General features: G+C 50.7%; 1 protein-coding gene across 1 annotated transcript in view; it reads left to right on the top strand.

Annotated features, from left to right (window-relative positions):
- The first annotated feature begins 7,626 nt into the window (after positions 1 to 7,626).
- Positions 7,627 to 27,830, top strand: part of FBLN1 (fibulin 1) — a 57,907-nt gene continuing 37,703 nt past the window's right edge. Inside the window, exon 1 of the mRNA XM_074227290.1 lies at positions 7,627 to 7,727. Within this exon, the coding sequence (XP_074083391.1) occupies positions 7,679 to 7,727 (49 nt within the window). The 5' untranslated portion in view covers positions 7,627 to 7,678. The remainder of the gene's footprint in view (positions 7,728 to 27,830) is intronic.

The following is a 27,830-nucleotide window of genomic DNA, read 5'->3' as shown; positions in this document are numbered from 1 at the left end:
CATCCAGACAGATCATACTCTTGGATGTGGCCGTCAAACAAAGCTGTTCTACTCCCATATTTATGAATTCTGAAACTCCTTGAGCTAATCATTGTCTGCTATAATTCCACCTCTCTCTATTACTTTCTTACTCCTTCAAAGCAATTTTTTATGAAAATTCATAAATTTTATAACTGTACACCAACAAAATTGCTATTAACATCTTCCCCAAGGACTGTCCCATAATGAAATATTAAAAAAGAGAAAAATCAGCAAAATTGATCCATATATCAGAGAAGTCAGAGCTTTTATTTTATGTTTCCTAATTAGAGACATTCCACCTCTGTAGAAGGTTAGGGCTCAGGGATGCTTCTTATTTTGGGGGGACAGGTTTGTTGTTTTTAATCTTATTGCATTCATATTTGTTATTTTTCCATTTACGAAGTTGAAGTTCTCCTGTATATAGTTTTCTGTTTTGATTCACTCTGTCTCCGATCACTCTTCCCAGGCTTCTTTGTCTCTAGTCACTGGTCATTTCTTATAGCATGGGGATATTCCATAATGTCCACAAGCCATCATTTTAGATATTCCCCAATTGATGGGCATCTCCTTGGCTATCACAAAAAGCACTTCTGGTCTGTGGGGGCTTTCTCTTTATCAATGGCCTCCTTTGGATATAAGCCTAGCATGGAATCTCTGGGTCAAAATGTGAAGGTTTTAGTCATTATCCTCTATTCTGTTCTTGAGTCTTTTGCTTCCAACCTATCATGAAACCATGCTGGGTGGGTCCTTTTCTATCTCAAGTGACTCAGTCTCCATTCTCCACAATGTCTGGTGGTACCTTCTGATGCCTCCCATGGCTCCACTCCACCCACCCTCTTAGCTGAAGATCTCACCTTGTATCCTCCCTAAAACACTGAAGTCACACAAGGAGTTCATTCCTCCTTTCCCCATCTCCAACCCCGCACCCTATCTCCTCCCTTACTTCCGTCTGTGGCACAGTGGATAGAGCACTGGCCTTAGAGTCAGCAGGACCAGAGTTTGAATCTGACCTCAGACAACTGACACTACTAGCTGTATGACCCTGGGCAAGTCACTTAACCCAGATGGCTTCTGCTTCTTCTACTGTTCCCACTTTCACTCATCTTTAATCTCTCCCTGTCTACAGGCTCTTTTCTTGCTGTCTACAAGCATGACTATATCTCCCTATCCTTAGAAAATTCTCCCTTGACCATCTATGTTACTATTCTGTATCCCTCCTCCCCTTCTCAGCTACACTCCTTGAAAAAGTCATCTACACTGGGTATCTCTTCTCTCTGAATTCTAAACCCCTCCAGTCTGGCTTCTTGCCCCATACTTCAGCTGAAAATCTCCTCTAAAGTTACTAACCAAAATTGGACAGGTGGATTGGAACCAAGCTGCAGAAAACCAACATTGCAGTAGCAGTAATTGTACATTATTCAGTGGACAATGGGGAGCCAAGGAAAATTGTAGAGGAGTGATACAGAGTGCATAAAGGCTGTAATGAACCTGTTTTCCAATGTGTTCATTCACAATAGGAGTTAGAAGAGACTGAGCAGTGATGTGGAAAGAGGATTCAATACTTTCCAAAGACTTAGTAGCAAGTCCCACTCAGCTGACCAGCCTGGAACCAAGACAGGGAAGAAGGGCTGTGGGATGTGAAGAGGGAGATGTCACTCCCTACTGGCATGGATGCTCCCTGAGAGGGGCACCAGCCCCCATGTTGGATCTGTGTCTTCCCTGCAGAGTTACTCAATAGACAGCTAATAAGAGTTCCCTCACCCCTCCCTCCCTCCCTCTCACACACACACAAAAACAAAAAAAACTAAGCTTTATAAAAACAAAGAAAACATACCAGTGGTTTTACAATTGTGAAACTCTAACTTTTCCTTGTTGATGTCTGTTTGAGTTTAAGGGTCAGGCATTCAGTGGTCAGCCAGACCATTTTTCCTTCTTACCCTGTTTTAAGAACCAGTTTATTGTGCCCCTTAGAGACCCTTCACACTATTTCACTCTGGTGCTGGGGTGCACAGCATTCACCCAACACCCCTTGTTTTCCCCCTGCTTCCCTTCAATTCCAATGCCCTCTCCTACTTAATCTTGGATATCTATGACACATTGGTTTACCTGCTGGAACCCAACTAGCATTGACCAGTTTGGCATTAGAACAGTCTGTGGAAAGAAGAAGACCAAAGGTATTCTCTCTAGAGAAGCCTCTATAACTTTTAGAATTCCTAAACTGGGGTATTTTTTTATTCTGTTGAAAGAAAAGACTCCCAATGTTCAACAGGAGTGGCCTTTGTTGGAAGAGAGTGACCAGCTGTTGTGTCTACTGGAGAACAGAAAATGACTTAGTAGGGCAAGAGAGGAATTCATGGATAACTTGTGCCTGCAAGGCCCATCAGAAGTTGGAAGTGATAGCGCCAGGGCTTGGTGCTTTGGTGTTCTGGATGGAGACTCGTGAGGGTGGGTGTTTCAGCTATTGCTGGGCCCCACGTTCCCTGAAGTCAAACCACCCTATTCATGGCATCCTTCCCTTCCCCGTGGTGCTCCTGGGCCAATGGGATTGCTCTGCTTATTTGCCCCTGTTTTTTTGGAACCCAAGCCTAGGACTTGAGATCATCTCTCCCGAACACATTTTATTGAGTCTGACTTGATGGTCTGGCCATTTCCAAGCTTCTGAGAGCCTGAATGTGATCCCGCGGGGTGGCTCTCCCTCCCAGCCTCCTGTCTGGGCCCATGTGATGGATGTGTCCAAATCTTTGCTGAAAACGTTTCAAAGCAGAGTCAGTCAGCCAGTCAATAGACATTCCTTTCTGAACCGACTGCCTCATGGCAGAGGGCCACACAGCCTGATCCCTGGGGCACTCCTCTAGAAGCCTCCTTCCAAGTGGCTGCTCCAGTCATCTTGGGGTCTGGTCATTCAAAGCAGTTTTAAATCCATCGGCCGATTTGATCTCTGGCGCAGGAGAGACATTGTGGAATGCTTCCTTGAAATTCAATTAAATGAAGTCTCCCGCCTTCTTCCAGTCAAGCCCTGGAGGAGGTGAGGCTGATGGGTTCAGCCTTCCTCAGCCTCAGGAGAGCTCTGGCCTTTGCCAAATCTTCAGGAGCTATCTTGTTAAGGATGCCTGGCTGGGCAGAAGGAAGGTGCTGAAGGAGGAAGGCTTTGAGATCCATTAGGAAGGATGCATTGGCAGCACATTACAAGTGATCACACATGGGAGGCTAGTATGGTACATGAGCAGAGATGACCTGGGAGTCAAATGGGAAAGACAGGCAGAAGGGCAAAGCTTTGGGGTTTGGTGATTGCAGAGTTGGAGGTGCTGGAGATGTGGAGGGAAGGAGCTGGAACTGCAAAGCTGCTGTATCAGAGTAGGTTGGGGCTGGAGATCCTAGAGACCCTGGTTGGAGCCACCAGAGTGAGGATGAGAGGGGATGAATGAGAGAATGAAGGGAAGGAGCAGAAAGGAGCAGGTGCTCAGATTGCTGACCCTGTGGGCCAACTGGACACCTGCCTCTGACACATCCTGGCCACATGACCCTGAGCAAGTCACCAGCCCCAGCACCTGGGCAGAAGAGAGGGCTGAGCTACATTGGTGGGCAGCATCATCTTCAACTAGGATCTAAAGACTGATGAAATCTCAGGGTCTGCTGTGCCACTCTCCTCCATGAGGTGTTGGAAATTAGACGAGGTGATCCCTAAAGGACATTTTCTAAGCCAGAAGACTGGAAGTGCAGAAGACTCTAGATTCAGGGTCCAGAAGGAGGGCAGAGCTTCCACTGAGACAGAGCCAACAAGATGTGTCCCACACTGTAGAGGGTCTGGAAGGACAAGGTGACACACAGGCTGCTGGATCTGACCTGTTAGTCTTTGGTAGCTTCCTGAAGCTTGCTTTCAGTTCAGTTGTCTGAGGAGTCAGACTGGGGAGACTGAGGAGGGGATGGGTGCTAATAAAGGGCAGGCCAAAGGGGAGAGTTGGGAATGTGTCCTGTCTTGTGTGAGAAGGATCTAGGGAGAGCTCAGCTCTAGAAAAATCCTTGCTGAAAGGGGCCCCAGGGTGTGGGTCCTTCCATTCTTGAGTCTTCCACACCCACAGAAAGAGGATCCCCAAGGAAGGAAGCAGAGAAGGCCTGAAGCTGGCTTCAGATATCTGTGTGTGTGTGTGTGTGTGTGTGTGTGTGTGTGTGTGTGTCCAAGCATGCGGGCTCCGTGACAGGCCTGTGAACAATTCCTATGCAAACACGGGGGCCAGCTGTTCCCCATTACCCAGCCCAGTGGGAAGGCGAGGGGCCTTAAATGAGGGTGTGGGGTGGACTTTCCCTAGCTCTATCAGAAGTGCACACAAGATAGAGGCCAGCTTGCTCAGCGAGGTCACGGGGAGGCCCTGAAGCCCGCCAAACCTTCTAGAGAGCTTGGGCCAGGACTAGGCCAGAGGCAGGGACAGCATGGTTTCCCCTTTGGATTTCTCTTGGCTTATCTCTCTTGTTGCAGCTCAATGCTGACTGGCCCAGGTCCTCCCAGAGCACTCCCCGCCTTGGCACCAAGGAGCCTCCTGCCCCCTCCTCTTCCCCTCCCCTCAATCTGGTCCCCTCTGCAAAGTTCAAACACCATCTCCAAGCACTTTTCATCATGGGGACTCTGGGTCTGCCTGTGGCCCACCAGAGATCTTGGGCCTCTGCCCCTGGGGGTGGTTGCTCTTGTGCCCAGCTCTTGTGGGGCTTCCTGGGTGAAGAGCATGTCCCTCCCTTCAGACTGTTGTGGGCCCCCAGGCTCTATCAGCAGCAAAGTCCAGTGGAGAAGGATCCAGTGTTGTTTGGCCAGTCTGGCATGGGCTGCTCGACTCTACAGAGCCATAGATTGGAGGTTGGGAGGGACCTTAGAGGCCTCAGGCCCATGCTGAGCTCTAGAAATGGTGGCTAAGCTGCCCAAAGGAGAAGCTCATGTCCAGCTCTGGACGCTAGCTTGGTGACCCTGGGCAGGTCACCTCACTTCCAGTGGGAAGGGGAGTGACTCTGGAGTCAGAGGACCTGGGTGCAATTGCCACCTTTGTCACTCACCACCTCTGGGACCTGGGGCAAGTCACAGCTTCTCCAGGCCTCAGTTTACCCATCTGCAAAACAAAGGGGTTAAGCTGATGCCCCTTCAAGAACTCGGCTATATGAAAGGCAATGTTGTCTAGTGGATGGAGAGCTGGGTTTGAAGTCAGGAAGTCCTGGGTTCAGATCAGGTCTCTGATACTTCTCTGAGCCTGGGACTCATCCACCATTTGATCAAAGGTCATTGGTGTCCATTATATGATCACTTTTACATCCATCGTTAGCCCAACACAGCTTTCAGTGAAAATTGTCATCAAAGGGCTGTGGCTTCTTTTCAGTCTCTCTAGGATTCCATCCCTCAGAGAGGCCAGCCCCCAAACCAGGACGTCTCATCGGTCCTCTTCTGGGGCTCCGGCTCAGCCATCAGCAGCCTGTCATACGGTCACTCCTTCTCAGGAGACTCTCTCTCTCACCCCATAGTGCTCGAGGACAAGACGACTCTGATCTGGGGTGTCATCGGCACTCTCTGCTGCACACCCTTCTGTGGGTTTCATGAAGGCCAAAGCATTGCTGCTCAGGTGCTGACCCCAGACCCAGATCAATGAGATTGATAAGTTAGTAAAAACTGGGCAGCTAGCTGGCTCAATGAGGAGGGCTCTGACCCAGTAATCAGGAAGACTTCTCTTCCTGAGTTCAAATCCAGTTTCAGTTGCTTACTAGTTGTGCAACCTGAGCAAGTCACTTCACCTTGTTTGCCTCAGTTTCCTCATCTGTGAAATGAACCAGAGAAGGATGTGGCAAATCACTCCAGGACAACTCAAAAGGAGACAACAGGAGTTCTCGGTTTACCGAGCTGGGGCAGGATATCAGACCTCCTTAGAAAAACATTGCTTCGGTGGCTGAATGGAGCCCAGATTGGAGCAGGGAGAGGCTAGAGGCAGGCACACCCCACCTTCCCCCAGCTGCTGGAATAGTCCAGAATGAGGTCTGTCCCTGCAAGGGGGCCGTGTCAGAGGAGAAGGGGACATCCTGGAGAGGTGCTGAGGAGGTGAAATCAGTAAGATGCTTTGACAGGGGAAAGGGATGGCTCTCGGGCACCACGTTGGATATGGGGCATGAGAGAGAGGGAGGGGTCCGGGTGGACTCCTAGATGGGAACCTCCGAGACAGGGTTGCTGGTGGGGCCCTCTTCCATGATGGGGAGGAGAGATGATTAGGTCCACTGTACCTCCAGCTCGGCAGGTCTGAAAGGATGCTGAAGTTGCAAGGTGGAGGTCAGCAGAGTCAGAGGAAGGAAAGGTCCATGTGGGAGTCTTCAGCATCCAGATGGTAGTTCATGGGAGCTGATATCACCAAGGAAAATGGTGTGGAGGAAGAAGAGAGAAGGCCCAAGACAATCCTGAAGGAGCAGTCTGGATGAGGATCCCCGCAAAGGAGATGGAGAGGGAGCGGCAGAGAGGCCGGTGGAGAGCCAGGAGAGAGGGAAAGGGGGCCCTGAACACCTGGAGAGAAGAGGGGGGATCCATGGTGTCCAAGGCTTCAGAGAGATCCAGGAGAAAGGCCATGGATGTGTCCACCAAGAGATCAGGGGCCCTTTTGGGGAGGGTCACTTCAATGGAATGATGAGGTCAAAGACAGCAGAACTGCACGCAGTAGGCCTGGGAAAGGAGGCAGGGGAGGGGGAGCCTGAGAAGGAGGGAGGGGTGGGGGTGGGGAGAGTGGCGATCTGCTGGAGGAGATGGGATGGATGGGGAGGGCCATCTGGGAAGGATGGGGGGGGGGGCTCTGTGTGAGGCCCAAGACAGCTACCACACCCAGGAGCTGGGGCTCCATCGGAGTAAAGGGGAACGGAGGGTCTTGGGGCCCCCCCCCGCCTCAGGCGCTGCCGGGGGGGTGTTTCGGGGCCACTTTTGGCTGACTTTTCCAGAGTCTGCAGCAGATGGTTCTGCCCCCGCCCCGAGGTGCTGCTTGGGCCTCTTCTCCGCCCCCCACCTGCGTGCCAGGGGCCTCCGCTCTTTGTTAAGAGAGAGCCCAGGGGCTCGGGGCCAGAGGCCGCCGGGCCCCCCAGACCCCACGGGCCCCCCGACCCCACGGGCCCCCCAGACCCCACGGGCCCCCCCGGCCCCACGGGCCCCCCAGACCCCACGGGCCGATAAGGAGACGCCAGAACAATGGCCACGATAAGCGGCTTCGGCGGGGGGCAAAGGGCGCTGCTGGCTCTAAGGAGGCGGGCGCGGGAGGGACCCCCGGGAAGGGCCGGGCTCTTGGGGGGACTTGGGGGGCCCGGCAGGAGCTCCGGAGAGGGGGTGGGGGCGGCGGGGGAGGGGCGAGGAAGAGGAGCGGAGCCGCGTCGGAGCCCCCCGAGCTGGGGGCCGGGTGCGGCCTCCGGGCGGGCGCGGCCTGGGGCGGGGCTCGGGGCCGGGCCGCCCCCCGCCCGCCCCCCGCCCGGCTCCCCCAGGCCCGGCTGCGCGGCGCCCAGAGCGCGTCGGGCGGGATAATTGAAAGGAGCCGGAGCGAGCCGGCCCCGGGCGCCCCCTCCGCAGACTCCCCCCGGCCCCCAGGGCCCCTCCGGCCGGGCCCCCCGGAACAGAGGCGGCCGGGCCACGTCCTGGGGTCCCCCAGCCCGGGGGCCCGCGCCCATGGCGCCGCTGCCGCTGCTGGCCCTCGTCGCGCTGCTGGCTGCCAGAGGTAGGGGGCCGGGGGGCCGGGGGCCGGGGGGCCGGGGGGCCGGGGGGCCGGGGGGGCTGGGGGGCCGGGGGGGCCGGGGGGCCGGGGAGGCCGGGGAGGCCGGGGGGCTGGGGGGCCGGGGGGCCGGGGGGCCGGGGAGGCCGGGGGGCCGGGGGGGCCGGGGAGGCCGGGGGGCCGGGGGGCCGGGGGGGCCGGGGAGGCCGGGGGGCCGGGGGGCCGGGGGGCCGGGGAGGCCGGGGGTCGGGGGCCGGGGGGTCGGGGGCCGGGGGGCCGGGGGTCCGGGGTCCGGGGCCGCAGCGCCTCGGCTCCCCCTTCTCTGGGGCTCCCCGCACCCCCTGCGCAGTTCGGAGCTCCTGACTCCTCTTCTCCTAGTCGCGGCCCCGCACCCCGGGGTCCCAGGGGCTTCCGGCCCCCCCCACTCTCCCCACTTTCCTCCGTTTTCTTTAAGGGGGGGATGCTCTTCTCACCTTGTGCGTCCTGGCCCTGGGCTTGGTTTCTCCATGTGTCAAAAAGGGAGTGACCTGGGGGTTTCAGGTGCCCCCCCCCCCCAGCTCAGCCCATCCCAATGTCCAGGCGACTGTGGCCGAGGGAAAGAAGGCGGGGAGTTGCGAAGCCTGGGTGCCCTGGGCCAGAAGAGACATCGGTGGGGCCCCTTCTTCCCTGCCCCCCCCCCCCCAGCTGGCTGCAGGGGTCTTGTTGGCAGTGTCCCCAGCTCCAATCAGAGCCCAGAGCCATTCCTGGGGAGGGTCCTAGGTGTCTGGGGGATCAAGCACATGTTTTCTTTGCCCCCCCCCCCCCCCCAGCATCCTGTGTCTCTGCGAGTAGGGAGAAGGCTCTCTGGCTTCCTCCCCTATAGGGTGGGCTTTGAACATGGGTGGGATTTCAGTTTCTTGGGCTTTAAAATGGGACAGCAGCGCTTCCAGCCCTGGGGGTGGGAGAAAGCTTGGGGGAAACCAAGGCTTTGGGGGAGATGCTTCTGTCAGGACACTTGAAAATGGCCACCCCCAGGTCAGTTTGGGGAGCACTGGGAAGTCTGGCGGCAGCTGACTTTGGCACCCCCGGAGTGGGGGACTGGTCTGGCCAGCTCCAGAGCCAGCCCGGTGCCTTCCTCTTGGGGCCAGAACTGGTGGCGAAGAGGGCACGCACAGGCACCTTGGGGTGTTGAGCATGAGGCATCCTCCTCATGGGCAGCCCTCAAGGGCCCCAAAGAGGCAAGGCTGGGTCAGGGGAGAAATAGTGACTCAGGGACTTTGGGGGGAAGGGGAGGGGGGGTCTTGCTTATTGTTAGAGATAAAGAAAGGGGGAGGATTGCAAAGGGCATTTTCCTCATCTTCCTTAAAGAGAATGGGCAGGGCCTCCGTTCTTGTTCTTTGCCAGGTAGAGCTGGCTGAGCCACCCTGTTAGGGGGCTCTTTTTCAGCTGGGGTTCCATTAGATGACTACCGAGACACTTAGCAGTTTAGAAACTCCATGTTCTCTCTGCATGAACTTTGTCCTACCCCCTTTCTGGACTTCAGTTTCTTCATCTGTAAATGGGGGTGGGGTGGATTCAGCCGTCTCTCAGGTCCCTTTCAGCTCTGTCACTTCTTGTTAAAATGGAGCTGGGGAGTCCAGGCAGCCAAGCTCGCCTTGCTAGGCTCCTGGCAGCGGGCAGTGACTTCCACCCTCTGGCATGGGTTGCCAGGCCTGACTGTTGGAGAAATGGGTCATGGAGAAGGTTCTGGGCCCTGCCCCCATCCCAAGCCTTCTTCTCACCAATCAGGGGCTGCTTAGGAGCTCACCCCAAGGACAGGCCTCCCCCTTTTATGACCGTGGGGGCTATTTCTCTTGGTGAGGCCCCCAAACATAACGGGAAAGCTATTAGGCAAGTGGGAAGGAGTGGGCAGCAAAGAGCTGAACGGTTAGGCATTGATGTTTGTTATATTTATATAACTCTGAAGGGGCAGTCAAAGTCTCCCCCCCACCCCTTAGAGCCTCATCGTGGAGCAGAGGCGCTTCCAAGATCTGCCAGGTCCAGCCAGGAGAGAATGGCTTCTGCCCCAGCTCTGGCCTGGGGGGAAGGGGGTCAGGGAGCTGGGCACCAGGGCCTGGCTGCTTCCTGGAGGCCAAGGGAATCCCAGGAAGGTCCTAGGTCCACAACAGAGACCCGCCTCAGTGGAAGGAGGAATGATGGAGGCCAAGATCCAGAAGCTGGGAGTGCTGGGCTGGACAATGAGATGGGATGAGCAAGGGTCCTCCTCACTTCTGGGCAGAACATCAAGTCACCCTGTACTCAGAACCCAATTCAAAAGAATTAAAGCAACTCTGAATAAGGAATGCTTTCCTGACATCCTAAGAGAGCCCATGGCTTGCAGGCCACTGGTGGGATGCTGGGAAAGAGACTTAGGGCCATTCTTACCATATGCTGCCTCCCTGGGGGAGTGGTGGGAAAGTGACTCACTGGGGGTACAGTCCCAGGACCTGGGTTCAAAATCTGACCCTCATGCTCCTCACCACCTGTGTGACCTAGCAGTGAACAATATGCTCTAAGTAATATGCTCTAATGCTTTTGGCAGGAAGATCAGCCCTTATCCTCTAAGTCTGAGGTCTTCTTACCTGAATGACCTTGGTCAGGTCATTTCCTTGCCCTGGGTCCCAATTTCTTTCTCTGTAACCCAGAGGTAGTTCAGGCATGTTCTAGATCTTGGACCCTGGCCCCCAGCTCCCAAGATTGTTCACACAAAGGCTTGTGCCAAACATTGATTAAAGGCCTCCTGGGGTCCAGATGACTTCTGGTGTTGGGCAGCATGGGGCAAGTGCCAGGCATCATCCAGCTCCTGCCCTCGTGGTCCTTAGAATCTACTAGTTATTCTTGAGCCTCAGGCCTGTGGCCAGGAGGAGACGGGGTCAGAGGAGAGCATCTCCAGTGCAGGTGGAGCAAAGAGAGCTGTGTGCTTCTAGAGAGGGGAGAGCCATAAGTCCAACCTTGACTGGACACGAGCTGGCCAGCCACCCTTCCCCCAAAGATTCGGGAGGGGCCTTCCATCTTATGCCCCATCTTGGAAGGCAACCTGGCCCCATGGGAAGAGTTCTGCCTCTTTCTGTTATTTTATGTTATTTTTTCAATTACGTGCAAAGATAGTTTTCAATATTTGACTTTTTGTAAGTTTTTGAGTTCCATATTTGTCTAATCATCGTTGTCTTCATTGACATCCTTCCTTCCCACCCCCACCTCCCCATAAGAGCCGGTAATCTTGCTGTAGATCCTGACTAGTTCTGGAGGGAGTCACAAGCCCTTGATTCGAATCTCACCTCTGTTGCTCCGTGACCTTGGCCAATCTCCTCATGTCTAGATAGAATGAAGGGCTCGGCCCAGACGGTGTCCGAGGCATGCTAGATCTAGCTCCATCCTGTTCTGGACGGAGCTCAAAGCAGAGAATCCTGGGATGTCAGACAGGAACCTTCTGACTTTGAAGGTCCCCTGTACTGAGCAGTTTGCAGTAAGGCAGCAGCATAGCCCCCCCATTCTCCCTTTGCCCTCCTTTTCCTAGGAGTCAGTGTCCCACTCATATGGCCTCTGCCGAATCCTATCCAAATGAAGATGTGGGTAGGACCGTCCCAGACTGGGTCATTGCTATTCAGTCCTCCCGGGAATGAGATTGTCTGAAGCCTAGTGAAGAGAGAATAGCGTGGCCCAATTCAGGCTGGGGGTGTTTGGAAAGTGGGTGGTCAAGGGCTGCCTGGCTCTGGGCCTGTCACATTCCTTTTGGCTGCAGTAGAAGAGTTTATGGCTTAGAAAAAGCTCCGTGGTAACATGATCTGGGCAAGGCAGAGCCCAGCAGGCCTGAAAGAAAGCAGCTGGGGATGGACGGGTAGGATCACAGGCTGGAGAGGGACTGGGACCTTGGAGCTTGGCCGGCCCCATTCCCTGCTCCCCGGTTTCCAGAAAATGGAGAGGCTCGCCCCAGTTCGCTTGGCTTCTAGGGAGCAGGGCTGGGGGGGGGCCCTACACACCATTGGTTTTCAGAATCTTGATGGGTGGGAGTGGGAGTGGACTCGGATGCCAGCCTGGCTGGGGAGGGGGCCCCAGGAGGGGCTGCTGGAGCAGCCTTGAAGAAAGGGCAGAACCAGCCCAGGTGAGCCCCAGCTCCCTGAGGCCCTGGGAGGGTCACTGGCCGGCAGCCTGGAGAAGTCAGGGGGTGTGGGGGGCAGTCCTCCAGCTTGAGGGGCTTCCTGCTTCTGATGTTCTCTCAGCTCAGTGATGTGATTAGAGAGAGCAGGAAGGGAAGTGGGAGAGAGAACAAAGGCTGAGAACTTTGCTGGGAACATGTGGTTGCCGGCAGCCCTGAGGCCGCCCCCTCCCCATCGATGCTTATTTAACTCTGTCTGTTGGTTTGGGTCTGTGTGGTTTGAGGTGGGCCAGCACCAGCTTTGTGACCTTGGGCAAGTGACTTTGTCCCTGAAGGTGGGGTCTCCAAATCTGGGGATCCCAGGAGGGGGTGTCTGACCAAAATTCAGCTTGTTCTGTATTAACATCCAGGGTCAGTGAGGTGGAATGGATGCTCCTTGGGCAGGCCGGGCTTCCTATGCCTAGAATTCATTTGTCTGTTCATCTGCTCCAGTGGCTTCCTTCCATACAAGCTTACTAAGAAAGTATCTGCGTTAGCACTGGGAGTGGCCGTGTGAACTGTCTGGTGGTCAGGGGACTTGGATGGAGGGCGAGGGATGATGTGTGATGTTCACTGCCCACCCTCCCTTGATGGTGATCTCTGTTCCATGCTGTCCTCCACCTTCACCCAGGGCCAGGGACTGGCTGAGCAAAGGCTTTTGGTGCTCACAGAGCCCCGTAAGAATTGTTGGTTTAGAGAAGGGACCCCAGAGTGATGAATCTGAGAGTGGTGTCTGCAGTTTGGGTTATCTCTTTAAAAAATCATTGAGAAACAGAGAGCTTAATTTGTGTGTGGTCTTTGGGGTCACGGGGTACTTTGGTGGTCAGAGTGGAAAATCTGGAGGCAGAGCTGGTTTCAAAGCCCAATTCTTTACCTTAGCACCGGGAAGATTTGGGACAAATCATTCCCTTTGCTTTGAGCCTCTAATTTCCCCAACTGTCGAAAGGGAGTTGGACTAGATAATCTCAAAGACTTCACAGGAGGGACAAGTTGGCTCATGTGGCAAGGGTGGCCGAACCTAGAGAACCCAGAACGTCTCCTCCAGGTTCCTTCCAGTGTCCAGATGCCTGGCCTGGCCATCCCTGTGATCAAGGCTGCTCTGGGCTTTCAGGGCAATGGGGGATGGGAGGAAAATGGTGTTTCATGACTGATATGTACCAGGTGTGGCCAAGATTTCAACCTCGCCATGCAGTATAGATAGGGCCAAAGTATTCTCAATTAACCTTCACACCCCTCCTCCACCCCGGAAGCTTCTTTGGGATGGCATTCAAGGCTGTCCACAAGCTGACCTCGCTCCACCTTTCCAGATTTATTTTCATAGTACTCCCCTGCACCACCTCTATGTCCTGGCTAAACTGGATGCCTCTTCCCCTCTGAACATGCTTTATGCTCCCCACTGGAATCCTAGAGACTGACAGGATGAAGGAACCAACCAAGTCCTCCAACTCACCCAATACCTAAACAGGAAAATATGTGTTGCTCTTAACAAGGGACTGACTTCCCAATAAGAAAGGCAGCAGGGCTGAGTGAAAGGTCATTCATTTATTCCTTTGCTCCTTCTCTCATTTATTCATTCAACAAATCTTCATCAAGATGAGTGTGGCAGACCCTGCTGGGCTCTGGAACACACAGTCCTCCCTCAAAGAGCTTTCATTCTTCACTCTGTGGTCCCTCAGTTTGGGAGGCATCATCAGTACTGAATACTGATTCTGTTTTGTGGTTCAGTTGGCCCTAGCTTTCAGAAGGGTTGAACATCTAGGACCTAGCAGAGAGTCAAGTACCATTTGGACCTGTGAAGTAGAGGCTCCTTCCCCCATTTTAAAGGTGAAGTGTCCCTAGGGTCACCCAGTTGGGTAGGCTTTGGCACTGTGTTACATTCAGGTCTTTGTGACCCTGCATCTGGGGCTCTCCCTCTGCTATAGCCCCCTCTTGGGAGAAGCAGGGCCAAGTTTACAGCTTGGAAGACTCTCCTTGGGCTCCCTGGGTCCAACAGCCAGGTGACATCCTTTCCCCAAATGTCATAGAAAGAAGTAACAGTGCTGAGTGAACTCTGCCTGCCCACATCAGCCCTGATTCCTAGGACCCCATGCCCTTGACTCTGCTTCTGACATGGGTTGCATCCCTGGCCCTCTTGGGGTCTCAGTTTTCTGCAGCCATGCTTGAGTAGGAGCATTGCAGATCAAGGACTGAAGTGGGAAACTGAGACCCAGAGAAGGAAACGGAGTTGACCAATGTCATCAGGGAGTGTCAGAAATGGTCTTTGAACCCTTTTCCCACTGAATCAAAAGGAAGGGGGGGTCCTCTAGAGCTGACTTCAGGGCCCTGTCCAGGTGTTAGAAGGGGTCACTCCTTCCTGGCCACTGGAGAAAGGGCCAGGCTTTTGGTCTACTCCAAGACTGGGGCACTGCTGGGGGAGTAGAGAGGGCTTGGATGTCACTTCAATTGGTTTTATTTGAAGCAGACTTAGCATGAATCCAGTGGGGGTCTGCTGAGATGGGCCTCTGCCAAAGGGGAGAGGGGGTCTGGCTGTGCTCCTGTTCCAGGGGACGCTGGCCTGTGTTTTTTTTAACTATTAGACTCAGCAACTACTCCACTCCCAGGCTGAGCCAAGCAGTGGCTCCCCTGTGGTGCGGGCACCTGGGGATGTGTCTTCACTCAAGGGTTGGAGGGGTGCCCAGACCCTGGACGGCCTGGGGGGAGGGGAGGCTGGCTTGCATTAGCCACCTGCTGAGACTGCTGACTTCACCCAGAGTCTTCTTGAAGTAGTATCCCAGCATGGGGGGGATCACGTTGGCAGCCCAGATGCTCCAGTCAGTGAGTGGTCCTGTGCCCACAGGACTGTGACAAGGGGGTGGCGGTGGGGGTGACAAGACCCATCATATTCCAGTTCACTCACCAGAGGAGCTTCCCAGAACCCTTTCTAAAGGAGCCAGGAAAGAATTGTTCATCTCTCACACCTAGGGGGTCACCTCCCTCCTTCAGCTGAATCGCTGTGACCCCCCAGCTATGCTTGGGGTTCCTCCCCCCAACCTCCCAACCATGTCCTCAGCTGCCTGAAGTTGATGTCTGTGGGGGTGGGGATGGGGCGACTCTCTTGTACCAATGGCTCCTTCCCTGTCCAAAGAATGAAGTCCAGGCTTCTTCATCTGGGGCTCAAGGCCTCCTTAAAGCTCTCCCCAGCCACCCTCTGACTATACACTATCCCTTGGACACATCCTTGGACACTACCTCCAGATGGTCTCTTCCTCCCTCCCTTCCTCCCCTTCCTCCTCTTCCTCCCTTCTCCCTTCCTCCCTTCCTCCCTTCTTTCCTTCCTTCCTTCCTTCCCTCCCTTCCTTCCTTCCTTCCTTCCTTCCTTCCTTCCTTCCTTCCTTCCTTCCTTCCTTCCTTCCTTCCTTCCTCCCTCCCTTCTTTCCTTCCTCCCTTCCCTTCCTCCCTCTTTTCTCCTCCTCCCTCCCTTCCTTCCTTCCCTCCTTCCTTCCATCCCTCATTCCTTCCTTCCTTCCTTCCTTCCTTCCTTCCTTCCTTCCTTCCTTCCTTCTTTCCTCCCTCCTTCCAAACCCCTCCTTTTACAGAGTAGGATAGTTTCTTCCTGAAAATTTGTAGTTTTGCATTTCTAACTGCATAAGATTAAGAAAATCATACTTTTCATAGTTGTTAATTTAACAATTGGGGGAGGGGCAGGAGCCCAGAGCCAAGATGTCATCAGCACAGGGCAAGCCCAGGGAAGCCCTGCCCTGTAGCTGAGGCCAGGGTCCCCCTGCCAGGGTCTTTCCTACCCAGGACTCGAACCCTGCTCTTCTTGAGCCCTGGCCAGCTCTCTTTCAGTGACATTTTAGAAGCCTGAGCCAGACGACTGGGCTCTTCTCTCCTGTATCTGTACTACACTCTACCTTGCTCTTCTGGCATTGGTCAGGTCACCCTCATCCAACTTCAAGCTTCAGGAGGGCAGGGCCAACTGGGCCTTGGATGGGCTGGGGAGCCCTGGCAGGGAGGTGGGAGCTGGGAGCATTTCTAGGCCCTTGTCCTACAGCTCCAAGAGGGAGGATGTTTGGCCCTGGGCCCAAGGTGGGCTGCAGGCAAGCTTCCTAGGCAGTGCTTCCTAGATGCTGCTGGCACAGTGGTCTGGAAGACTGGGAAAGGCCCAGCCTCGGGATCTCTCGGAAAGCGCCTGGGGATCCACAAAGTCGGGAGGAGACATGTTTCCTTCTCAGAACCTCCGCAGTCACCCCCTCAGGAGGGAGGGAGAGCAGGCTCCAGCTCCAGATGTTTACCATTTTTCTAAGCTGTCTTTGTGTGGACCAGAGACAGGCCAAATCATCATTGAACAGATGGACCGCTCAGCATCTATCCTGACCCAGACGCCGCCCTGCCATTCATCATAGATAAGAACCTCAAACTGGCCTCTCCCAGGATAGCTAGGCTGGGGGTCAGGGAGGCCTGGGTTCAGATCCCTTTCAGAGATGTGCCGGTTGCCTGACTGGCCGACCACCAGCCATTTATGGCTTCTCAGCTTCTTCATTTGCACAAAGGTCCCCTGCCTGCTCCGGGGAGCTGAGGATCCTTCTAAAACGGCAACCCCACGAGGCCAGGGGCATCCTGAGATGGCTCAGCCTTTCTGAGTGGTTGCCGAGCAGTGGGGATAAACACAAACAGGAGGACAGCCTCTACCCTCAGGGAGCTTACACTCCAATGGAGGAAGACAGGCAACTGGAGGCTGGGAAGGGTGTGTGTGCGTGCGTGTGTGTGTGTGTCTGTGTGTGTCTGTGCGTGTCTGTGTGTCTGTGCGTGTCTGTGTGTCTGTGTGACCAGGCTGCCAGCAAGGCTCTTGGAGAAGTTGGGGCTTGCAGGGAGAACAGCTGGCTTGGGCTATCCCCAGTCCTGACAGAGTAGCGAGGAATCCAAGAAAGTCTTTGTATCAAGAGCAGATGGTCTGGGTGCCTGGCCCTTATTAAATGCTTGTTGGTCAATCCTAGCCTAATTTATCAATTCCTTCTTCCATATTCCAGCAGTTTGGGACTCTAAAACCAGTCTGCTTTTTGTGAACCTCTGCCTTGGATCTACTTGGCTATAGTGACAAGAGGGATGGTTCTGTATTTGGGGGACCTGGTTCCAATCCCAACTTTTCTACCCTCTCCATGCATCTCTAGGCAAGTCATTTCCCTGACCCTCAGTTTCCTCATCTATAAAGTGAGAGGATTGGTCTGAATTTGAACTCAGATCTCCCAACTCCCGGTTCAGTGTTTTATCGGTGCCATCCCAGCCCCAACTGGCCAGAGAGTTCATGTAGTTAGTTGGTCATTGTGACCGGAGAGAATAGGGTGGAAACTGGGGAATGTGGAGAGTAGTCAGGATGGCCTCTCTTCACCTTCTTCTTCAGTCAGTTTAGCCTGTACAACTCACTTAACTGTGCCATGCTTTGGTTTCCCCATCTGTAAAATGGGGAAAATAGCATCTACTTCACAAAGTTTTTGTGAAGATCCAGTGAGATGAACTGTGCACTTGAGAAATGTGAGTTATTATCATGATTATACCCAACATGACTATACCAGTTTTTAGATGTGTGCCAGTTTTCTCTGTCCTTGGTCCTGCCTCAGTCCATATATGGGTATCTATATAATGTATATGGATATATATATATCCACACAACATAAATACTTATATATTATATTTTACTCTGGATGATATAGAGGACTTCCTTATGAAATTTGAGAATGGCTTAGATTGGGACAGAGGATCAGAAGTGGCCCTGTGCGGTTGAGCATAGGCCATACGTCTCAAAGGCACAGCTCTGGCTACTGGTGGTGCCCATGCTGTTGTAGGTCTATTATTGTGACTGCATCTTTCACGTGTCCCAACTCCTGGCCTGATCCCCTCCCCTGCTTCCTTTTAGGACAAATCTTATGATAGCATCGTCATCTGCCTCAGGAAGGCCAAGTAATGGGGTTATGTGACTGAGGCAAGATTCAGAGAGGTCTCCATAGGCCAACATGAACAAGTTGGAATTTAAGAGGGATTATTAGATTATCTCAAAGTCCTCTGATTGGGTTACACAAGTCAAGCCACAAGGAAGGACTTTGGGGGACCAGAAAGACCTGGGACAGGAGAGTCAGGACCATCGAATTGGCTGCCAGTAAGGAACTCAAGAAAGCTCAGAACACCCATGCCATTGTATAGATGAGTTCAGTCAGAAACTTCTATGCCTGAGGATGAGCAGGATGGGAGCAGGGACTTGTGACCAGATACTGCTCATGGGAAAGAGGCCTGAAGGGGAGGGGAAGTAGTGGCTCTAGCTTTGGAGTGAGCCAACACCGTGCTATGGCTGCCAAGAAGTTAATGAAATATTTGGCTCTATGAACAGAAGCCTAACACTCAGCAAAGGAGGGAGAGTCCCACTCTACTTTGCCCCGGTCAGATGTCTGTAGTATTGGGTTCCTTTCTGGGGTCCACATTTTATTAAAGACATCAACAAGCTTATCTGGAAGACAGAGCAGAATGGGGGGCTGGCACCAGGTCCCTGGAAGATGATGTCAACAAGAGAAGCCTTGCTACTGGGCAGGGAGGGGAGCTGTGATGGCTGTTCCCAACTGTTATTTGGAAGATGGGGTAGATACATCCTGGGGTATTTTCAGAAGGAAAAACTGAAATCTCCTCAGTGGCATCCAGAAAGGTGTCACTGATGAGCAGATCTCAGTTCAATGGAAAGGACATCCTTTTTTTTTTTTTTTTAAAGCATGTATGTTTTGCTATTCTAAATTCAACAAATATCAATATGAACATTTCCATATAGAAAGAACAGAAAAGAGGATTGTATATGAAACTTCAAATTTCATCATCTACAATCCATTAAAATGAGTATGTAGTCTATGCACACACACACACACACACACACACACACAAATGCTTGTATATATTATACCCATATGTATATATCCCACTTGGCATGTTATTTCCAAGGCTGTCTTGGCTGTTTGTGTTGCCCCCGAAAACCTAGATCTCTTCAGTGTTTTCCTTAAATGTTTCTTTGATTCTTTCTTCCCCCTTTTTTTGGCATGGCTATAACTACCACCACCCCTCTCTCCCACCAATTCTTCAGGCCTCCTCAATCCTCCTTTCCAACAAGTTATCAGAGTCAAACAAAATAAATTCTCCCCATTGGCCACGTCAGAAAGTATGTGCTCTGAGCCAGTTCATACAACTGATTGTGTAATTGTTCTCTTGATCCTGCCTGCTTCAGTCTTCCTTCTCTTTCATCATTTCTTACAACATTGTGGTGTATCCCATTACATTCCACAACTGGTTTAACTGTTCCCTGACTGATGGGTAACCTCTTGGCTTCTATTTCTTCCCTACTAAAAAACAGAATTGCACTAGAGATTACATCCAGATGACTCCTTTTCCTCATGGGGAGGGGGTGAATTGGGCTCCCCGTGACCTTTCATGTGGCCGTCTTCTGTCCTGCCCTCCCCTCCCTTCCTCTCCCTTCTTTAAATCTGAGCTCTTCCTTGAAGCTCCTTCCTTGGATCTGCACCACCGCTTAGCCCTTTGTTCTGAAGATTTTGAACCCCTTATCATGAAATTGTGTAAATTGGGGCCATCTGAATTGGGGTCTTATAATAATATTCACAACAATAATGGCTTGCATTAATATCATGCTATAATGATTACAAAGTACAATAACCCTGGAAAGTAGGTGTTATGCTTATTTAAGGATCAGGAAACTGAGGCAGGCAGGAAGTATCCGAGGATGGGTTTGAACTTGGGTCTTTTATGCTAACCCTAATTCTGTCCCCCAGTTTCCACTCCCAAATGACTCTTTGGGTCCTACATTGAAGCTTGATGAACAGAGAGGGCAGCAGCAAAGGAGTCATGGGTATCAGTCTCTTTCCAGTTGAAGTTAGGTGTGGCAGAGAAATGAGAGTCTGGAATTTGCGCCTTTGTTTGTCTCATCTGTTGGATCCAAGGAACTTTTGCTAAAAGGTTAGTCGTTGTGTTGACTTTGGCCTTGGAACCAATAAACAAAGCTCGGTGCTGTACCAGCATATGTTCTTAATTAATGACTGGGATGGAATCAACCTGTCCCCCCCCCCCCCCAGTCCCTCCACAGCATTTGTTGATATTTGGAAAATGAAACCTGATTCTTTCCCTAGAACAATCCGTCCCCTCCCTGTTGGAATTAAGGTTACTAATTAGATCTACTGTGTGTGCCAGACCGACCCCAGACTAGAAGCAGTGAAAAAAAGTGAGACAGTGCATTCATGGACTGATCAATACAGATATATACAAAGTCATTTTGGCAATGGAGGAGCTTGGGAATCACTAGCCCACGGGTGACTTCAAGCAGACTCCAGAAGGGAGTACATTTTCCAAAAGATGGAAGTAAACCTAATGCCAAACAGAGGCATCAATATTCTAATCTTGAAGCATTAGGAAGCTATTGGAGATTATTGAGGAGGGGAATGACCTATGTCAGGTGACTAAATGGACCCTGTTGGGCTGATTGTAGCTCTTCCAAGTCTTTTGGCCAAAGGGGGATTTTTGTCCATGTTTAGGTCTGGAGGTGTAAGCAACCTTGGTAGTCTTGATGGACCCTCGTCATGTTACGGATAAAAAAATTGAAGCCCAGGAGTGACTCACTCAGGGTCACCCAGGTAGGAAGGTCTTTCTCTGGCTCTCTTGGTAGTTGGGGAATGATTTACATTGGTTCTGTCATTCTTGCTATGGAACCCACTTACCTCTATTTCAGTCTGAACTTGACTTTCTGACCAGCTAGTTGTCATCATGATAGATGACCCAAGAAAGCATGAGTGAGAACTCATCTCTAGGGTCATTTGGAGTTTCTATTTTTTTTTATATGATAGAATTCCATGACTCACAGCCATGTGACACTGGAGAGTACAGGAGTGAAGTAATAGTACCTCTGTGTTAGTGAGTGGCTGGGGATCATATCAAACACTTTATTTTCACAGACATCATCCAGTCCATCATCCAACCCTGGGTTCATTGTATTCTTCATTTCTAGCACTTGTCCCATAGACTCATGGACTCACAGGACAACCTCCCTGTCTTGAGACCAGCAGGTTACTATAGGGTGCTTTGTACCCACTTTGTTTTTCTGATGTAGATGATAGGATTGATGCTTTGCTTTGGTCTTCAAAATCCACCTATAGGGTTTGATGAAATTAGCCTGGAACAATTATCAACTAGGGGCATTTGGAAAATTTTGCCACTTAATATCCTTTAAACTAAATTCTAACCTTTGCTTGTACCAAAGAGGCAAAAGCCAGTCCTAGCTGTCAAGGAACTCCCAATCTAATGGGATGGACAGGATGCAAACAAAAATATGAAAAGCAAATTACATGCAGCATAACTAAGAAATAATTAAAAAAGGAAAAAACAGAGTTGGTGCCAGCTTCTTGAAGAAAGTGGGGCTCTGATCAGGACTCTGATGGTGCCAAAGAGGTCAGGGGGAGGAGAGAGAGTGCTCCAGGAATGGTACACTCAAGAGAAATGCCTGGAGTGGAGAGAGGGAGGCTCTTGTTTGTGGACTAGCCAAGAGGTCAGGATCATTGGATTGAGGAAAATATGTTGGGGAGTGAGGTGGAAGAAGACTGGAAATGTGGGAGGGGAAGCGCTTTGCAAGCAATGCAGAGCATTGGGTATTGACTGGATCCTGGAAGGCTTGGGAGCTGCTGGAGTTTATTGAGTGGGGCTGGGGTAAATGGAGGATGGATTGAAGGGGAGAGAGACTGGAGGCAGGCAGATGCCCTAGCAGTTAGTCATGCTGATAGTCCAGGCTTGCCTGAGGAGGGATTGTAACCTAGAACCCAGCACCATGTTTTATGATGTGAAAGCCAAAGTGGAACTATCCTGGACCATATATATTTTGTATGTAATTCCAGAGATGACAGATGATCTCACTGAGTCTGTTCTATTTACAGAAGAGGAGACTGAGCGTCAGAATGGGGGCCTGAGTTGGCAGAACTGTTAGTCTTCAGGACATGGAAAGTCTAGAGTTGGCAGTCCCTTGAGCTCACCTCATTCAACTTGCATGGAACACTCTCAGAGCCTCAGAGCTAGGATTTTGTACTCAAGCCCTCTGGTTCCCAATCCTGCCTTCCTTCTTTTCAGGTTCCCTTCTGGGGTCTTGGTTCTCTTTTCTGCCATCCTATGAGACCTGCAGCCATGTCTACTCCCTCCCAGAGGCCACTGGTTGCAGCTGGTAGGTCCTAGAGTCTCCTGTCTCCTAATGACCTGGGAGACCCAGTATTTTGTGGCACTATTGGGAATCAAATATGAAGTGCCAGAATCATTTTCTAATGTCTCTAAAGCAGCTCTGGCTTTACTGGTTGAGGGAATGGCCATTTGCCTACTCTCTCCTCTTCTCTGGAGGCAGCATGGAGGGGCAATGTCAAAGGCTCAAGTTCACATTCTAGAGTTCTCCTCTTTCCTCTCCATGAAGAAATCCCTTCATTGCTGTCTGTCTCAGTTTCCCTACTTATAAAATAGGGGGCATTTCAAAGGACTCTTTTGGGAAGGAGGGATTAGCTGTGGTTTTTTGGTTTGCCTTGATGGGCAGACCAAGATTCAAAGGGCTGGTTTTGATTTGGGCTGCTTCAGGAGGGAGGGAGGCTGGTCTCTTGCTTGCTCAAGAGGCCTCTTCCACTTGAAGATTTCCACGATTATGGAGTTAGCTGAAGAGATTCCTTGGACTTGGAGTCTACTTTAGATTCTGTGACTCTGTGAAAGTGTCACCCCCCAGGGAGGAGAATAGCTCCTTCATTAAAGATGGTTCTTGGCTCCCTCAGGGACTTGGGTCTCTGCTTGGAGCATTTCTGCTTCCAGGACAAGTGCCTAGGGACCCATACAGAGGAGACCCTGCTCTTGGCCTGGCTCTGCCCCCAACTTGCTCTGCCTCCTTGGGCAAATTCTTTCCCCCTCCCTCAGCCATAGCTTATTCCTCCAGAAAAAGAGACTGTTGAATCTAGATCCCAGATCATGGAAGAGGCAGCTAGGTGGACAGAGTGCTGGTGGCACAGCAGACAGAGAGCTGGTCTTGGAGTCAGGAGGCTTGGAGTTCAAATCTAGCCTTATGATATTTGTCATTTCCTAGTTGTATGATCTTGGGCAAGTCACTTATCATCCAGGGCCATCTTCAGCCATACTGATTCATAGCTGGCCACTGGACCCAGATGGCCCTGGAGGAGAAAGTGAGCTTGGTGACTTAGAACAGTTCCCCCTTTAGTCAAACCCAATTCATGTGCTTGTCATGGCATCACCTCCCTGATGTCATGGTCTTCATTGAGAATGAAGGACAAACATCATCATCATGGAAGGCAGAGTTGGAAGGGATAAAGAAGCCACTTAGTTCTGATTTTCCTTTGCAGAGAAGAAAACTAAGACCCCAAGCAGGAAAGTGATTTATCTCAGAGAGAGTAGGTAGCAGAGATGATAATGGAAACCATGTACCACAGTGCTTCGACCCCACGATCAAGGGCAGACTATCTAGCACCACCTCCGACATCCTGGCAACATCTAAAAGTGGATTTAGCTGAAGTGGGGTCTTTACTGGGTGGTGCAAGTGTGGACTTGGTACCTGAGCTCTGGGATCCTCCCTGGATGAGCAGCCAGCCAAATTGGGCTGGCTCCCTGGGGAGCTGTCTTCTGTAAGACCAGCCCTTGTCCCAAGGGGAAGTAAGGCTTGCAACCTCATGGATTGTCCCAATGTGGCCTCTGAAGAATTGTTCCTTCCTAAGAAAGCATCATACTGGTTTTGTTCCAAGCTTGGAAGGGCCCACTGAGAGAGGAATGGTTCATTCCCAGAAATCCCCAGCAGGAATGTACCCTTTAGGAGCACCCTTTGGGCTCTCACATCAGCTGTGTGGGGAAGCTGTGCCAAGAAGGATAAATAATGCAGACTGGGAAGTGGGGTAGGGACTGGCCACTGACTACATTCAGGAGCAGAGGGAAGAGCACCAAGCTTGCAGAAGTGGACCCAGGCTGACTTGCATCTTAGCATGAACCCAAGCAGGATGAGGGCAGGGCTGCTTGAAAAGGACTCGGGTCCCTTCCTACAGAATGGGGATGTGGAGTCATTTGTCTCTAAGGACACTTCCCATTCTGGGAATGATCTGGGATCCTTCTTTTCTCTTGTCCACCCCCAGGATGCCCTCGTGGGGACAGCAGATGAGCTGGGGTCTCAGGGGGAGCAAAGAGTCTTGGGGTATCAGAAAGGATGTGATGTGGAGAGAGCAGAGCCAGGAACCCTGGAGGGAGGGTGGTGCTGAGATATTGAGGCTCCACTTAAGGGAGAAGATTCCCCACAATCCTAGGTAGCCTTCATGTAGCTCTCTAAGGTTTGTAATACACTTTTCAAATGTGATCTCCTTATTTTACCATGATACTGGGAACTGGGCATGCTTATCTCCAATTCACAGATGAGGAAATGTAGGCAAACAGAGAATAAATGAATTTCCTAGTATTTCACAGCTAGTAACTATGTGAGGCAGGATCAGAACTCAGGTCTTCCTGATGTCAGGTCCTGGACTCTGATCATTTCACTTTACTGGAGGTCAAGTGAGAAGTGTGTCAAAAAAACCTGAACCTCTGTATGAGCACCAGTTTGCTCTTTGTTTCTTTATTTGTCAAATGGGGCAGTTGGACTAGATCCCAAATCTCTATCAGTTTGCAAAGTAATCAGTCACTTAGTCAACATTCATTTAAGGAAGCTCTTCCTAAGCATGAGGCATTGTGCTAAGTAAGCCCTGAGGACTCCAAAGGAAGCACCAGATATCGCCTGCCTCCAGTTTCCAGTCTAGCAGCTAGAGAACATGTACAAATGGGCGTTGGGCAGAATGAACTGGAGGAAAGACAAGCAGAGATCCACCTCTTGGATCCCTTGAAAAGGGTTCTGAAGATGTCCCCATCTTTTGGGTCCTCATCCTAATCCTGCTTTAGGCCAGAAACCTCTCACAAAAACTCCCTGTCCCTGACCTTTCCCATTTTATTTCCTTGATGACGCTCCATGCACATCCTATTTCAGTCTCATGAACCTCCTTACTCTTCCTCAGCATGGCACATTTCCCCAAGGTGAGACATGTTTCCCAAAGAGATTTTGCTCTTCAACTCCTTTTTTGGCAACTTCAGTAGGCCTTTCCTGACATGTCCTTCCCTTTTGACTCCCTCCCTGGTTGTAGATTGGTATTATCTTCTGCCTGAGATGATTTTTGTGTAACTTTGAGTTACACTTGCATCACCCCTGGAGAATGAAAACTTCTTGAGAGCAGGGACCTTTATATTTTTTATTTTTTAATTTAATATTTATTTATTCTCATTTTGTACAATTTTTTTATACATCAATAAAATATTCTTGTTTAAGAGTAAACAAAATACCCCCTCCCCCCAAAAAATATATATTCACTTGAGCGATAAAGTAAAGGGGAAAGAAAAAAAATTAAAATTTAAATAAAAAAAATAATAGTAATAATTGTAGGTATGGCCAGGTGGCACAGTGGATGGAGCACCAGCCCTGGAGCCAGGAGCACCCAAGCCCACATCCAGCCCCATACACCCAACAATCACCCAGCTGTGTGACATACAAGCCACCCTAACCCCACTGCCCTGCATAAACCAAAAAAAAGAAAAAAAGACCCAAAATAAAATAAAATAAAATAGTAATAATAGTAGGGGTGGCTGGGTGGCGGACAGAGCACTGGCCCTTGAGCCAGGAGCACCTGGGTCCAAATTCGGCCTCAGACACCCAACAATCACCCTGCTATGCCGCCCTAGGCAGGCCACCCAGCCCCATTCGCCCTGCACCCCCCCAAAAATAATAATAACAATAAAAATGTGCTTCAGTCTGTGTTCCAACACCACCAACTCTGTTGTGGGTGGATCGCATTCTTTATGATAAGTCCATCACAAAAGTTACTTCCATATTTTTCCACTGTTGCCATTGCTGATCGCAACTCCCTCCTTTTGTATGTATCTACTACCATGTAGTATATTTTCTCTCTCCTTTCACTGACTTTGCTGTAGGGTAGCTGAGTGGCGCAGCAGACAGAAGAGGCCCCAAGCCCCCATACCACTCCTTAGGCCCAGCATCCACCTGGCCCTATGGTCCTGGACAGGCCATCCAATCCCAGTCCCTTGCAAGAAGTAAAAAAGAAAATGTGTTTTATCTGACCACTCTCCCGTCATGGTCCATCCTCTCCTCCATCATTCACATCCCCCCCTTCCCCCTGTCCCCCCTTCCCCCTGTCCCCCCTTTTCTTCTTACTCCAGATGCCTATACCCCATTGAGTATATATGCTGTTTCCTCTCCTAGCTACCTCTGATGAGAGCAAAGATTCCCTCATCCCCCCTTGCCTTCCCCCCTTCCACATCATTGTAATAGCTCATTGTAATAAAGAAAAATTTTATTATATGAAATATCTTGGCCTATTCCCCCCTCTCCTTTTTCTTTCTCTCATTACATTTCCCTTTTTTTCTATTGACTCCATTTTTACACCATGTTTTATCTTCAAATTTAGCTTTCTCCTGTGCTTCATCTATAAAATTTCCTACCTGCTCTGTTAATTGAGAAGGTTCATATGAGTATTATCAGTGTCATTTTTCTATACAGGAATATATGCAATTCATCATCATTAAGTCTCATATTTTCCCCCTCTCCTCCAATCTCTATGCTTCACCTGAGTCCTGTATCTGAAGATCAAACCTGTTCAGCTCTGGCCATTCCAACAGGAACATTTGAAATTCCCCTGGTTCATTGAAAGTCCATCTTTTTCCCCTGGAAGAGGACATTCAGTTTTGTTGGGTAGTTGATTCTCAGTTGCATTCTAAGCTCTTTTGTCTTCCAGTATATTATATTCCAAGCCCTACGAGCTTCCAATGTAGCTGCTGCTAAGTCCTGTGTGATCCTGACTGCAGCTCCATGGTATTTTGAATTGTGTACTTCTGGCTGCTTGTAATATTTTTTCTTTGACTTGGGAGTTCTAGAACTTGGCTATAATATTCCTGGGGGTTGGTTTTTTGGGATCTCTTTCTTGAGGGGATCAGTGGATTCTCTCCATTTCTATTTTGCCCTCTGCTTCTAAGGATATGAGGGCAATTTTCCTGTAGTAATTCTTTGAAAATGATGTCAAGGCTCTTTTCCTGATCATGACTTTCAGGTATTCCAATAATTTTTAAATTATCTTTCCTGAATCTGTTTTCCATATCAGTTGTTTTTTTTCAATGAGATGCTTCACATTTTCTTCTAATTTTTCATTCTTTTGGTTTTGAAGTATTGAGCCCTGATTTCTCATAAATTCATCAATCCCCTTGAGTTCTGTTCTTTGTCTGAAGGATTTGTTTTCCTCAGAGAGTTTTCTTATCTCTATTTCCATCTGCCAGTTCTGCTTTTTAAAGCATTCTCCTCCTCAATAACTTTTCGAACTGTTTTATCCATTTGACCTAAGCTGGATTTTAGCATGCTATTTTCTTCAGCATTTTTTTGGATTTCCTTGACTAAGCTGCTGACTTCATTTTCATGGTTTTTCCTGCATTTCTCTCATTTCTTTTCCCAGTTTTTCTTCTAACTCCCTCATTTGATTTTCAAAGTATTTTTTGAGCTTTGTCATAGCCTGAATCCATTTTCTGTTTTTCTTGCAGTCTTTAGATGCAGGAACTTGTGCTTCCTTATCTTCAGACTGAGTGTTTTTATCCTTCTTGGGCTAATAGGCAAAATATTTCTCAGTGGTGTTCTTGTTTCTCTGCTTGCTCATTTTCCCAGCCTGAGCCTGCTTTGGGGGTGCTTCCTGAGCTTTTGGGACACCCCCACAAGGGTCTTAGTGTGTGAGGCTCTGTCCTCCCTCCTGGTCTGTGAATTACCATAAATGCCCCCCTCTGCCATGGGGCTGAGGTGGGGGGACCCCTGCTGTTCTATGGGGGGCCTAGACTGCAATCAGGATCTGAAT

The sequence above is a fragment of the Macrotis lagotis genome, chromosome 2, assembly GCF_037893015.1.
Source record: "Macrotis lagotis isolate mMagLag1 chromosome 2, bilby.v1.9.chrom.fasta, whole genome shotgun sequence".
Classification (NCBI taxonomy): domain Eukaryota; kingdom Metazoa; phylum Chordata; class Mammalia; order Peramelemorphia; family Peramelidae; genus Macrotis; species Macrotis lagotis.
Note: the sequence above shows the minus strand (reverse complement) of the source record. Positions and strands in the feature narration are given on the sequence as shown.